Below are 15229 nucleotides of genomic sequence, written 5' to 3'. Positions count from 1 at the left end.
CGAAATTAATAATTCGGTAATTCACTGAAATTTTAATGAAAATTGTAAAACATTAAGATCAATAATTTGCACGGTTTCATTATACAGATAAAATGTGGGGACGACAAGCGAGCTGAGGGTTCCACAGGAAGTGACTATTTCCCGATTGATTGATTAAAGTGAAAAGCACGTTGTACATTTAATACAACACAATACACGGCAACGTGAGGACGGAGTACTACTACTAGCAGTGTTTATACTTGATCATTGGTGAAACGCAGCGACTTGAAAATGGTAGGTATTCATGCTATATGGTTTCCCGTGTGACTTCAACCACGATAAACAACGTCGGTCGTTTGATATTTTACTGCACGCGGTGGTAATAATATTATATAACCAAACATTGAAAGCTTTCTCGTATGTCGATGTTGGTATTATGACGTAAAAAAAGCTCGACGACTCGTGTTTACGTCAGTTTGTCAACGACCACATGGAGGATTTCCTGTGCTGGTTATTGCGCCCTCTGTTTTCTCATGGGAGTGTAGGAGGAGGAGCTTCGATTCAGTGCGACAATGAAAAGTTTTACCTAACGCCCCTACTGTCATTCATACGCTGTTATGTTGCGCCACGGTCTGTTTCTGTTCTATTTATAGTATTAAAGCGAATTAAAATTGATAGGTCAGGGTTATTGTGGGGCCAATTTGACAATAAGTCCGTCAAGATTAGACGCGAACTTAGGTGACCCCAATCTGGTAGATTGGCTAGCTTCGATCTATAATCGTAGTTTCGGTGAGGCCATCAAAAGAATAACACAATGAAGGCCCATTCTGTATGCAAATAAGGGAGTGAAGGAAATACGATTTGTCATTCATGACGTGAGTTATAGTGATAACTTGGTAGCGTAGGTATTTGTGCACACTTGTGGGCTTTACTACCATCACCACCACCATGGGAGCTAACGAGTCCGTGCCCGATGATGAAAACAAATCCGCCGAAAATCATGACAAAAAAACAAGTGTTGGTAAAAATAAGAAGAGCGGAACGAGTGGTAATGTCAAGCAGAAAAAGGTACATGTAACAGTACGGGAACAAGTTAAAGAATCGTACGGATTTTTTTTTTTTTTTTTGCAGTGTTAGTTGATGCTCATGTACTTTGGCCGGTATGTTAAATAATACTACAAATGTAATCGCGTGTGTCAGTTAATATATTTGTTTTAAGATTTCCTTCAAACGTCTGTCTTATAATGCAGTGAGGTTTTAACTATTATGTTGGTGTACTTTCTTTTTGAATGAGTTAAATAGGATCCCCATTAAGCCACGTTTTTGAAATTCAAATACATCATCACTATAGGGAAGTCAGACACTGAGTTATAATGGGGGAAGGTTTGACGCATGTTAAAATACTGGTGCCTCCAATTATTCAATGTGCATACAATGAGATTGTTTTCATTTTCTCATGAGGTAATTGTTTAATAACATTGTAAATGATTGTTTTTAAGATGCCAACATGTGGGATGTTTGTGTGTGTGTGTGTGTGTGTGTGTGTGTCAAGTATGAATACTAATTTATATTTTCATTATATTTAATTTATAATTATGTTTTTGCTTATTACACTACAGCACAGTTGAGGGACTGTGACTACAGTTTATCGTACAAGTGTTACTCATTCTCAGTTTTAGATTAGGGATTAATCAAATTTTTTATTTTGTTTCTGAACATATGAATCCATACCCCAGGCACCCTGATTTGTTAAGAACAACTTTTGTGCAATATAAAATCTGAATGAGTGGAGTTGAAACAAAGAGATGATCGTGAAACTTAATTGTAATCTGACTGTGTGGCAGGAAGTAAAACACACTAGCTTCTGATAGATAAATGTTTGCATAATTACACACCAATGTTTACTCTATTTGTTTTGTATAGTTTATCCTTCACTAAAGCATGACTAAAGTAAAGACATGTTTTGTTCAAATATTTATTTATTTTGGAGTTAAAAATTTTAAACTCAGAAGGAAAGTCCAAATTTGTTTTTCTTCTCTTGAGCTATCTTCTTTTCAGAATGGTGTTACTGCAATTTTTTGTTTTGCTTTCTTCTGTCAAATATATGTGAATTTTTTTTTAATGAATTTATTCCACCATGAGAGTTTCTAATGTTCAACTCCTTTATGAAATTTTTTTTCTCTCTTTTCTGGATTTCAGCCGGGAAAAAAAACAAAGTTTATCGACAAAAAGAAGGCCATCACATTTCAGGTTGTTCATCGGAGTCAGAAAGATCCCTTACAGGCTGATGATGAAAGTTCACAGCACGTACTCAGACCGCTAGAAGAGGTAAGTAACGCCATGTGTATCACAGTTTGTTTTGCAGCTTTGTTGATGAAAAACGTCTTGTCATTATTTGGTATTAACGTCAGCTTTACTATGACAGCTGGGTAATAGAAGTGATCGCTCAATAATTATTAATGGATTAATGTAGCTTTCCACATCAGTGAATTTTAAAGTTAAAAATTACCTATCTGCTCTTTAAATTCAGTAATTTAGGCAGAGAAGAACCTGTCTGATTAATATAGTTTATAATTTATCAATTCTTTAATAACATTAATGGAGGAATTTACAAATGATTTGATAAAGGTAATCCATGGTTGATAAAAGTGGAACATTAGTGAAATTAATTAAAATTATTGCAATAAATTAAAAATCTGTAATAAACATGTTGGCTGATTTAATTATTATATTTAGTATAAAAGTGGTTGTTAGTTAATATTGATTAATATAGTTAATACATACGATAATAATTGACGAGAATTAAACATGATTATTGGAATGCTGCATTTCTGGTCATATAGAGAACATAATACTGTGGAATACTTTATTTTCGCTGAAAAGGCTTTTTGGGCGTTTTGCTTGGAATTTATTTTCACTGATTTTTAATGAGATTAATGGGAAATATAGGAAAGAAAGTATATTCGCTGGATTTTATTTTCACGGAATCCTCCCTTAGCGAAAATAACAAAAATAAATTCCAAATGAAAATATAGTATTGATACAGTAGTAGTGATCAAGGCCGAGTAAACTTTGTGTTTTTCAACAGACAATATACTGTAGAATACTTTATTTTCACTTGGAATTTATTTTCGCTATTTTCGCTGAAAGGATGATTCCGTGAAAATAAAATCCAGCGAATATACTTTTTTTCCTATATTTCACATTAAACTCATGAAAAATCAGTGAAAATAAATTCCAAGCAAAACGCCCAAAAAGCCTTTTCAGCGAAAATTAATTCCAGTGAAAATAAAGTATTCCACAGTAAAATGGTCATCATGCAGCCACATCTTTTGAGCCTCATTTGCATACAACTTGCTCATTGACCTCAGTAGAATGCCATTTGTGCAAATATATGCACAGACCAGATAAAAAAAAACACCTTGTTCATCAGAATTTTCCTTTGGGCACTGCGCAAATTTTTAGTTTTTTTTTTTTGTTTTTGTTTTTTGAAGGCAAAGAGAAAAAATGTTTTGCCAAAAAATTCAAACATTTATACCCATCTTGCATGTCCTTTAAATGATTTACAAATTTTACAAACTTCAGAGAAAATATTGCAAACATTGAAGCAGCTGATCTTCTGTGGTGAACATTGGCTATGAATGCAGTTGTGGATAATTTTTTTAGTGCCTGTGCAAATAAAAAAAAATGCAATCAGGCCTTACTGTCATACAATAACATTAACAAAATTAATATTCAAATTGAATTTGCCGGAGAAAATTGAGAAATTGTTCTCCGCCAAATTTGCTGACAGTAAGCTTGATCCTCTTTCAGATTTCTTGTAAAGCAAAAAGTGTTTCTTACATGTATTGTGTGCAATCCACAGTCAATCAATTCAGTGCGTATGTTAAATATCATATAATAAACGCCCAAATGACAAGTCTCTTAATATACATAAAATAATATAAACAATAAGATGAAAGCTTCATCACATAAAATATATGTATGTGCATTTAGTAATGTTATTTAATCACTGACTGTGTTAATCTGCGAGGGTCTACATACAAATATGCGTACCGGTACAACTGAAGATCCTACTGACCAATAAAGCTGATAGCGAATATATTTTTTAATTAATTAAACATTGTAATTTCAGAGCTTGACTCGTAGCTTAGAATATTTAATCTGATGTTTATACTAAAACCTTGAATATTGATGTTAAACGAAACCAAGGCCTTCAGGCATATGTGTACAGGTATGCTGGCATGTATGAGACAATCATCGCGACCTTGAATAGCAAGGTAATTGTGTCAGTGCGTCCTTTCATAACATTTGCTGCACACAGTATTATTGTTCAATAACACATACTAAAAATTTGATGTTTTTGACAGCCTAACAAAAATGTTTAGATACAAACTGCTCTGTATATTCTGTCAATCTTAGATATTTATTAATGTTTGAGACTTATTTCATTTTAAGACAAGTCTTTTAACAATTTGTAATTTGTTATTTATTCAATAAAATCTAAAATGTTCTCTCTAGGTCCTTTAACCCATTATTACAAAATGGGCATAATTTCCTACAATTTTGAAAAAAAAAAGTTTACTTTTAACTTTAAAATCAACTTCTGTCATTTCTCACAAATTAAACACAAATATTAAATTATTAAGTTTATTCAAATGATAAAAAAAATGATGAACCATTTTGAAAAGATATAATAATTTATAAATCATAAAAACATAAAAATTGGTCATTATAATGCCATCATGCTTGAACTTGTAATGTTATCATATTGTTATACAATAAATATTGCAAATTATATCATTAATATGCAGATTAGGTACCATATTTGGGTATAAGAATTAGTGTTACACTGAGCACCTGTTTCTACTATTTACATGTAAACTAATAAATAAAGATCAGTTGTTATGCTAATGGTATGCAAATTAAGTCATATATCAGTATTTCAGTTTTGTGTACGACAGTGTGCATTTCAGTTTTGTGTACGACAGTGTGCATATGCATGAAATCCCAGTCTGTCATATATTCCAGTTTATTGCGTTGTCAACACAAATCATTTACGATAGAATGATGTTCGTAAATAAATTACATGAGGAAATGAAATAACTAAAAGTAATCTTGCTTTAATAACTCTCTTATATTAGTAATTTACCATAATTATTTAGTTACGAGTGTTTTGGATAAAATTACATTCATTTGTCATACTGCATCACGTTTGATATGGGTCCTGTGCATTTAAACTAAATCGTTTGTTTACATGAAATGTTAATGTACGCTGCGTGGTGACTATGGCGCTTTCGAAAGCATTGTAATGGCTGTTAATTTCAAATCTAGTGAAATTATTTTCTGTTTATATTTATTTTCATGAAATGTAATGTAAAATATAATATTACAATTATTCATCACAGCTTCACAGGAAATCATAAGACTACGCCCATTTCAGATTCCTGTGACTAAAAAGCGTAATCTTAAACCTATTTTCTCGTTTCCTCTTTTTATTCCTTGCATGTACTTTTTGTATTTTAATAGTTACATGTCAGGGAGGGCTGTCAGCAATCATATTTGTTGAGGTCGTGTAAGCTCAGTTCTATACATAAATAATGTAAAAACAATTACCTAATTGCCATGAATAAATCATAGGTGAAAACAAACTTGATAAGTTGTCACGGTTTCCACTGGTGCAATAATCTGAAAAAAAAATCAATTTTCAATATCTATACATAAATGCCAAAAATGTTTTTTTTTTTATTTTTTTAATTTGTTTATGCTGACATTATGACTTTTCTTGTAGTGTTTTGCACATTTTTATGTATTTTGTATAATTTTGTTGTAAATTTTGAACATATTTTCCCCATTAGCTTCATGTTTTGTTCAACGTTTTTGAAAAAATTTAGAATTAATTTTGTGAAAGTTATATTTTACAAAAGTTATTCAGGCGTTCGTACAGTTACTGTATAATTATTTTAGATGGAACTAATTTTCTCAAATGAATTTTTTGGCATTTTGTTAGGAGTTTATTTCCACTGAAAATTCCAAACGAAAATTAAAATATTTTACAGTAATATTGAATGCTTTACCTATCTGCTTTTACAATGTTACCACTATACGAGTATATGTGCATCTACAGGGGTCGAAATACTCTGGTGCACACTGCACTATGCACATAGATTATTAGCTAGTGCAAGTAAACTCAAAATATAATGTGCACACTGTGCATGTAGAAATTAACACAACAATTTCTAATTATATTCACTAAGCCTAAATTAAGTTCAACCAACATTGTAGGACAACTAAAAAAAAGCAAATTCTTTCGTGATCGCATCAATCGAGAACCCGTCAATTTTATTTAAACTTTAAAAGTGGTGCATTTAACAACAAGTTAGTGCAGGTAAATTTCAAATTCAACATGCACACTGTGCATGGAGGGAAAAAATTCTATTTCAATCCCTGATCTAAAAGTGGAACAAATATTGTGGATCTCTCTGCATGATTTCTCCTAGCTTGACCTTGACTGTCTATGGTCTAGTTTTCTAGGCTTTGTTCCGTGTACAGATGCTTCCTTTCATCACAGTCTCTCTATATCTATAGAGGGACTGTGCTTTCATCTATGATTTACTAGTTTGTGGTCCATATAACAAATACACAGTGTATTATAAGCCACCAGTCAACCATCTCACTTTTTCGGGACAAGTATTTTATTGTGTTAAGTATTGTAATATTTCCCTTCACTTGTACCTGTGTCTTGTTTTGATGGAATTCTTTGTATAATAGAAGCGGTTCATCACCTGTCAGTGTCAAGGTCGCATGTGGACAGTGTATTGAATGCAAATTTTTTTTATAATTAATTAAGGTATCTTGAATGCACAGCACGTCTGTTCGATTTAGCGCTGAACACCTGACTTTATTTGTTGTTTAACGAAATGAAATACTTCTTTTGCTAGTTTGCAAAAAATGTACGAAAGATAAAAAAATGGCTATAATACAAGGGAATTGCAAGGTAAATGTATGTCTGCCAAAAGTCTATGTAATTTGTTTTAGTTAATGGAATTTGACATAAACATTATCATATATATTTTCAAAATTTGTTGTGGATTTTTTTTCCAATGATGCAATACCAGTGTAAGACAGTCCCAAAGTTACATGTGTGTCCAAACTCGAAATCTTTGGAATTACCGGTACTACACGCAAATCGGCAGAAAAAAACTTGTTGAATTTACCGTAAACCTAAAATGTTGGTAAAATTTCCTATAAATTTAATATTCAGAATATCATAATTATATTTTACTCAGAAATCTTGAATTTCGATAAATATCTTCTGGAAATTTGAGCGAAGGTATCAAAAGTTGTCTAATTTGTCAGTAACTTACTGTATTGACGAACAATAAAAGTATCACAACACTGTTAACCTCTTCACCACCATTTCCCTCTTTTCATCACAAATTCACAAAATAGTCCTGTTTATAGTCTGCACTTTACTGACCCAAATTTTGTCTGATGGCTCCAAAATTAAGGTTCATTTCTAGAAATATTGAACAATATAAAAAAAAAGTCTGGTGGTGAAAAGGGTAACAATTGAGGTCATTCACCTTTCATGCTGTTGTGTGCATAAGATCAGAGTTAACAGATTGGTGTAATAGTCGCATTGTGTGTTGTCTTTTGTTAGCTGCACCCACACTTAGGTTTGTTTATCTATCTATTTATCTGTAAAGCAACACTCAGTGTAACATGTTGAAAGTTTATCGTAAAGTCTAGTAGATAAATATCCTGCTACTCGATATACTGTAGAATACTTAATTTTCGCTTGGAATTTATTTTCGCTATTTTCGCTGAAGGGATGATTCTGTGAAAATAAAATCCAGCGAATATACTTTTTTTCTATATTTCACATTAAACTGACCAAAAATCAGTGAAAATAAATTCCAAGCAAAACACCCAAAAAGCCTTTTCAGTGAAAATTTATTCCAGCGAAAATATAAAGTATTCCACAGTAATTATATTCAATGAAAACTGGTCTTGGCTATAATACTGTAAAATACTTTATTTTCGTCTGGAATTAATTTCCGCTATTTTCGCTCAAGGTATGATTCAGTGAAAGTAAAATCCATCGAATATACCTTTTTTTCTATATTTTACATTCAACTCATGAAAAATCAGTGAAAATGAATTTCATACAAAACGCCCAAAATGTTTTTTCTGCGAATATTTATTCCAGCTAAAATGAAGTATTTTTACAGTAGGGAAATTTTGTTCAGACTACACAAGTATGGCTAGGATTTTGAATGCCTCGCCCGAGCTAAAACAATTCAGATTCATCTCGTAGTTAGCATTTCATAACATGTGCGAAACGTTCGTGCACGCAACTAATATAATCAGATTGAACGAAAACATTTTTTGGGGATAATAACTGTTTTATTTAATTATTTATTTTCTGCATTGTATTGTTTATTCCTGGAAAATAGTTTGATATATTCTGAAAAAAGTAATTAATTATATGTACTGGGTATACCATTTATTTAGTCTGTAGTATCAGTGCATTACTCATTGGTTTATTACATTCATGGGGTCAAAGACTGTCCAACTCACTGCTGAGAACCTTACCACAGATTAAGTCAATGATTTGGTTAAAGGATTGTATGTATATTATTTACGTGGGACCCAAACACAATGCAGTGCAATGACCACCCCATTTAAAGTAGCATTTTTGTTGAGAACAAGCAAGATTTCTTTTTTGTGAACACTGAGAAAAGTTAGTAGTAAAAATTGATTGTATTTGCTCGATTAGTAGTGCATGTTCTCATGCAAAAATGACAGAGATGTGTCCATGTGTAGAATGAGTAATTTTTGACAAATCCAGTATTATTGTTATTAAAGGGGAACCTTCAAAGCCCAGGGAATACACCAAAGAATCATGGGACACTATTGTTTACAATGTTAATCTATCTTTTGTTATCCATTGTAATTTTAATCTGGAAAGTAGATTAGACTTAACTGAATATGCCCTTTTAAACATATTCCTTACAAAACACACTACACCTACACCTACACCTACATCAAAGCAGTTTGAATATGATTAATGCAATTGATGATTTACATGTGTTTTAAATGGTGATGTACTTTTTTTAGAGCAAATACGGTACATATATGTAAAGATTTAATAAATGATTTTTGAATGTTTAATATCACTCCATGTTTTGAAGTATTCCCACAGTCGGAGCATGGAACTATAAACCCCAGGAAGAACAACGAAACTAAGAGGATTAAAAAAACCTTTGTCTTAGTTTATCTTACAGTGCTTTCGCTTTTGTTTCCACGACATTAGTCATACTCCATGTTAGTTGCCGCCGATACGCCCGTTTCAACCGCTTTTCTGGAAACGGAAAACTTGAAAAAAAAATTTCATATCTGCGCAGTAAAATATTTCGTTCACTACGTATGCGCAAACAAGTCGGTCTGCAGGGTGACCTTCAGTGTACCGGAAATCATGCAACGGGTCGGAGTTTTAGCGAGTTTTCATAATTTTTAATGTCGTTTTTAGATTACTTCTTGTTTTTTTCAACCCTCGAAAAAATAAGGTTGCGAAAGTTTGCGAAACATGGGGTTTGGTGAGCTGTTTGTTGTTGAGATATCCCGACTAATTCCGTGTTTCCCTTCGATCGCCAGAAGTGGCAATGTGTTTTTTTTTCCCGTTGAATGTCGATCATTTATCAGTGTTTTTGTCTTGGCGCCATTGTTTTTTTATGCTATAACCGGAACAACTCGGTCACGTGATCTCCCGGAGTCGTCCGATTGACTCCGAAAATGACCGATAGTCGGAGATAAACGTTCATTTGCGTAAATCGGCTTATTTTTTAATGCGACAAAATAAACAGTCAAAATAAACATTCGACATCGCGGCAACTATCATAGTTCAAAGGAAACGAAGTGGTTGTTCTTCCTGGGGTTTATAGTTCCATGGTCGGAGCTACGTCACAATCCCCCAAACGTTGCCAGGTCCAATCACAAACAGGAAAAGACAATGAATTTTCGGATTAACATCTCTGTTTTCTCCCACGCTAAACAAATTTCCCCCCACGCTAACGAAAAAATCTTTCGTCATCTACTGACTTCTTGTTCCCGTTCGTCTGTGAGAATTGACAAATGAATCATGTAAATGTTGTCACAAAATAGCTGTACCCTATGTTTCAGCGTAACATATTATTTACGTGCAAGATACTCAAGTTGAGATCATGATATGAGATCTTGGCATGTGATGAATGCTGTTAATCCTTCTGTTTGTAGAGGGATTATCTGTTGTCCGTTGACATAAAATTGACAAGCGATATGCCTGTTCTGTACATGTGTCTGATGCTATTCAATGTTTTTTATCAACAAGTATTTGTAACATAGTCTTAGATCATAAATCATTGTGTCCAGTCACCACAATGAAGAATCAAAATTCCAATTTTTCATTCACTGATTGATAAACATGTTTATTGTCTCTGTTGAAATATCTGTTTGATATGAAACGAAAAGTGTCCTTACTTCATCAGCTGCAGGCGATGTTCCTTAAAGATCTACCATATGTGCACTTTTGTCATCCATCTCAATACACTCAAATGAGGCAGTACCGGTGTTTGTTTCCATGGAAACAATGACTTTGTGATTTCCTCCATTTTGAATTGGAAGTTTGTCAAAATACTGAGTTCAGACTTTCTGATTGCCAGTCACAGAAAAAATAAAAATCTCAGGAAATTCCTGTCCAAATGTGTTAGTCGCTTCCATCCAGTCTTTTTAAAAGTAAAAGCCAACTGTGTCTGACCCACTTAAACACTTGTGGATTGTAGCTTTAGCTTTTACTAGTTTACCCCAAGGGAGTAAATCTCTTTGATTCAATGGCCAAAAGCTCTTACAAAACCTTAACCATTCAATGAAGAATAAACAAGTGAAAAGTCTTACTAAGCATGTACAAGATACCCTGCATTGTGAGTACATGTTGTGTTAACCTGTTGAAAGCAAAAGTAAACTTTTGTCGAGTTTCACAAAAATAAAATAAAATATTTCTTCCAAAATTTTGATCAATATCTATAGCCAATATTAAATTATGTCTATTTAGTCCAAAATTATCAAAAACAATTATAGAAAATTCTTCAAAATAGGCAAAATAATGCACCAAAATTTGGAGGGAAAAATTATAGTGCTCAAAAAGTAGTTGTCGTGCCATGCATTTGTGTGGTTATAAACGTTAATTTTCCCACAATCCAATGTGCTCTTCTAATGGAAATCACAAGTATGAGGTTTGACTGGGGCGCTATGTTAACGAATTAACATCGGTGATGTCTTGATGCCTTCCAATCATGGAATAAATTATGCATACGTGGTTTGACGACCACCACCCTTTAAAGGCGAACCGCTCAATCCCATGGATTGCACCAAAGAATCATGGGACACTATTATTTATGTTATTTACAATGTTAATCTATCTTTTGTTATCCATTGTTATTCTAATCCAGAAAGTAAATTTGTTGTGAGATTAGGCTTAACTGGAAGGTGCCCCTTTAAGATAATTTCTCTCTGTATTGTGCATTCCACTTGCAACTTGCACATACAAAAAAAAGGCAGGAGAGACAACTGACATTCAATGTCCAAAACTGTTCCCGGGCACAAAAACATTTTTTTTTTTTTTAAATGCTGAACTGCTCTGCAGAGAAATGTCCAGGCGTGGTAACTAATTTGCATATTGTTGGCACCTTTGTTTTGTAACTGAGATCTCCATTGCATATCACAGTATGGATACAAGTACATGTATACTGTAGAATACTTTATTTTCGCTTGGAATTTATTTTCGCTATTTTCGCTGAAGGGATGATTCAGTGAAAATAAAATCCAACGAATATACTTTTTTTCCTATATTTCCCATTAAACACATCAAAAATCAGTGAAAATAAATTCCATACAAAACGCCCAAAAAGCCTTTTCAGCGAAAATTAATTCCAGCGAAAATAAAGTATTCCACAGTACCCTTATCTTTATAAATCCTTGCATGGTACTGTACACATAGTAGATACTGTCATCTCAGTTTATGCATGGATGTGTGTCGCTGAATTCTCATAAATATTTATAAATGCGTATTACATGTATATACAATGTACACATCCAATCAAGTGTGGTGATTTGTCTGCTTTAATGATACCGACTTTTGGAGTGTTTTTAAGCTAATTTACATAGTGGTTAACTACTGTCAGCATATTCTTTTGAAATCCTAACAACAGTTAGATCAAATGGTTTTTAAACTCTGCACATGTTAATTAGCTAATTTGCATACTACGGTAGTTAACTACTGTGAGCATATTCTTTTGAAATCCTAACAAGTTACCACAAATGATTTAAAACTTGATGAATGCATACTACATGTACATGTATTTGGGTAGTTGAATGTCTGAAACTACTTAATTTGCATATGTTAATTAGCTAATTTGCATAATAATAACCTATTTTCATGTTTTGTTGATATCCTAGGAATAGATTAAAACTTGGTGCATGCATAATATTTTTGAAGTTGAATGTTTGGCATAACTTTTTAATTACTCTGCATATGTTAATATGTTGATTACCTAATTTGCATACTTATTAAGCACTTTCATGTTCTGTTGATATTCTAGCAATAGTTTGCTCAAATAGATTACAACTTTGTAGATTTATACTATTTTTGTAGTTGCATGTCTGATAATTGTTTGGCATCAGTCTATTCACTTTAACCAGCTTATTCGCCTGTAATTGTTTAGTATGTTATTTGTGTATTTTTGCGGGAGTTAGGCCAAATGCAATTAAACTTTGTACGTGAATATTTTTTGTAAAGAGAAAACAGCTGATATCAGTTTGTGATTTTAGACATTTTCAGACTGTATATTATTACAACAGATTGTTATCTTTATTGCATTTTCTTAAGCCCATTCCAGCAAAACAAAGAGCATTTTTTATATTCTAGGATAGTGAATGTGTTAACCCAGGAAGTCTAAAAGTCATGTGATCGCTTACATTCCATCACATCTTGTGATCATTATGAACTGTAAAATCATTCTGTAAAACGTACCGGAAAAGGAAGTCTATAGAAACGGCTTTAGAAGTTAGCCTTAAAGATATAACTGGAAAGAGGAAATTGGTGTTTTAAAACATAAAACAATTGTACAATTTGCAGCCAGTAATGTATAGTGACTGTTTCAGGTCAGAAAATACAAAGCTATATTCGCGTCTGATCACTGCAACCCAATAATATTAATAATGTTAAAAAGATTATTGTCAGAATTTTTTGGAAAAGAAGAACTAAATTTTCATAAAAAATCAAAATACATTAAAAGCACAATTTCTATACCAATTTTAAATTAAAAATATTAAAACCGTATTCCAGCGTTGATTTGAAGAAAAAAAAACAATTCCAGGACTAGTAGGTAATCCTAGTGATGAGCCTTAATCATCCTGCAGACATGTGTCATGTTTCCTGGTAATCAGGCTGTCGTGGGTTCATTGTGGTAATAAGTTGGCAGTTTTAGCAAAAAAGGACTGGCACACAAATTTTCACTCAGCTGCAGGGCTCGGAATTCACAGAGGCCAAAAAGGCAATCGCCTTGATGCCCTATACCTGACCGCTTCAGTGATCTTTCGATGAGACCAAGAAATTTTAAAAATGTTTCCCATGAAAAATGAGTGTCCCTCACAACTCAGTCGTAATGATGAATACCGTATGTCGCATTATTACATCTGGCACCGACACTCTGTCAAAATTACGAGTTTGTTGTGTACCTTGGTAATTACTAAGACCACAGCGGTTTGAGAATGCCATGCACAAATTGTTACTTTGCTGATTGCATCAAATTATAACACCTGGTACAGACACAGAGATTGACAACTTAATTAGCATTACGGTACACACCATGCGGTACCTAAATTGCTTGCCGGCCTGTTTTTATCTCAAACTACCTGACGATGCATCCAAATGTGTGTGCATTTACGTCAAATTTTCCAAAACTACTGAAAATAAAAATAACATACGATTATTGACCATGGTTAATGTATTTCCAATTCATTAATTTGAGTCAAATAAAATATACTATACTATACTATACTATCATTGATAAAGTATAAAGGTAAATCATGGACCATATACAGCTAGTCTATGGTGAATTAGACCATAAATAGGACACGTTTTTTTGAACCAAGTGATGAACAATAAATCATCCATTTCTCAAAGTTCAAAGGTCGTAATTGTGAACATAATGTCTATCAGCATTGGCAGAAAAAACAAATATCACATGCACCAATCATTGAAAGGACCTGTCACCATCTAACGCTACTCTAAGGTTTACTTAAACATTTAACTGGCTTTTAGGCTAGCTTGCTTTGCCATATATATATTGTACTGTAAAAAACTTTTATTTCAGCTGCAATTAATTTTCAGTGAAAACACTTTTTGGGTGTTTTGTATGGAATTTAATTTCAAGGATTTTTGGCGAGTTGAATGTGAAATATAGGAAAATTGATATATTCACTGAATCATTTTTTCAGCAAAAATGACGAAAATAAATTTCAAGCGAACATAAAGTACTTTACAGTAACCTGTCTAAATATGTCTCATATCACTAACATAGATAAAATACTATGATGGCAATAATAATAAACAATGTATCCTGATGGCCAGCTTTGAGTTCAAGTTAAGCCAAAAGTACTGTAATTTCCATGTACCAATGAGTAATAAACCTTATAAATACTAAAGTACTTTAATTATTGACCCTTTAAACATCAACATTGTTTCCTGCAAATGTTTTGGTGGAATATTTATAAAATTGAAATGCGTTTTTTTAACTTTAAATTTTTTAAAAATCGACTTAATATGGAGAAAATGTTTACGTTAGTTAACTATAAGGTTAGGACAAATAACACAAGTTCGGTGTTTCCAGTAATGATCTAAAAAAAATGCTGTGAGTTGTACACTGTGTTTCTGTGAGAACATAGACCATGCTTTAAAGTGTCATTTAGCCTTCGTAATGTTGTTAGAACTCGCCATATAGAGTCTATTGAGAGGTATTTGGGCTGGTGAAAATGCACGGATAGCGAGAAGTCGGCCCGAAACAGACAGCGACTGGAGAGAATTTTATTTTTCGTTGGGCCACCCGTAAACAAACACCGGAAAGTCAGCTACTCAGCTTTGTATTGAAATCAGTTGACCTAGGGAGTCTCGAGCTAATGTGAAAGCGAGGCTCACAGCAGACACTGCCAC

At 33.0% G+C, this 15229-nt stretch overlaps 1 protein-coding gene across 2 annotated transcripts in view; it reads left to right on the top strand.

Moving 5' to 3' along the window:
* Positions 1–88: 88 nt before the first annotated feature.
* Positions 89–15229, top strand: part of LOC100369730 (protein LTV1 homolog) — a 32842-nt gene continuing 17701 nt past the window's right edge. Inside the window, exons 1-2 of one of the 2 annotated variants that reach the window (XM_006822586.3) lie at positions 89–273; positions 2179–2307. In XM_006822586.3, coding sequence (XP_006822649.2) covers positions 271–273; positions 2179–2307 — 132 coding nt within the window. In that variant the 5' untranslated portion in view covers positions 89–270. Of the gene's footprint in view, positions 274–636; positions 1048–2178; positions 2308–15229 lie in introns of those variants that run through there. The other variant, XM_006822585.3, reaches the window with a different exon arrangement.

Source organism: Saccoglossus kowalevskii, chromosome 18 (assembly GCF_978046115.1).
Source record: "Saccoglossus kowalevskii chromosome 18, keSacKowa6.1, whole genome shotgun sequence".
NCBI lineage: Eukaryota > Metazoa > Hemichordata > Enteropneusta > Harrimaniidae > Saccoglossus > Saccoglossus kowalevskii.
Note: the sequence above shows the minus strand (reverse complement) of the source record. Positions and strands in the feature narration are given on the sequence as shown.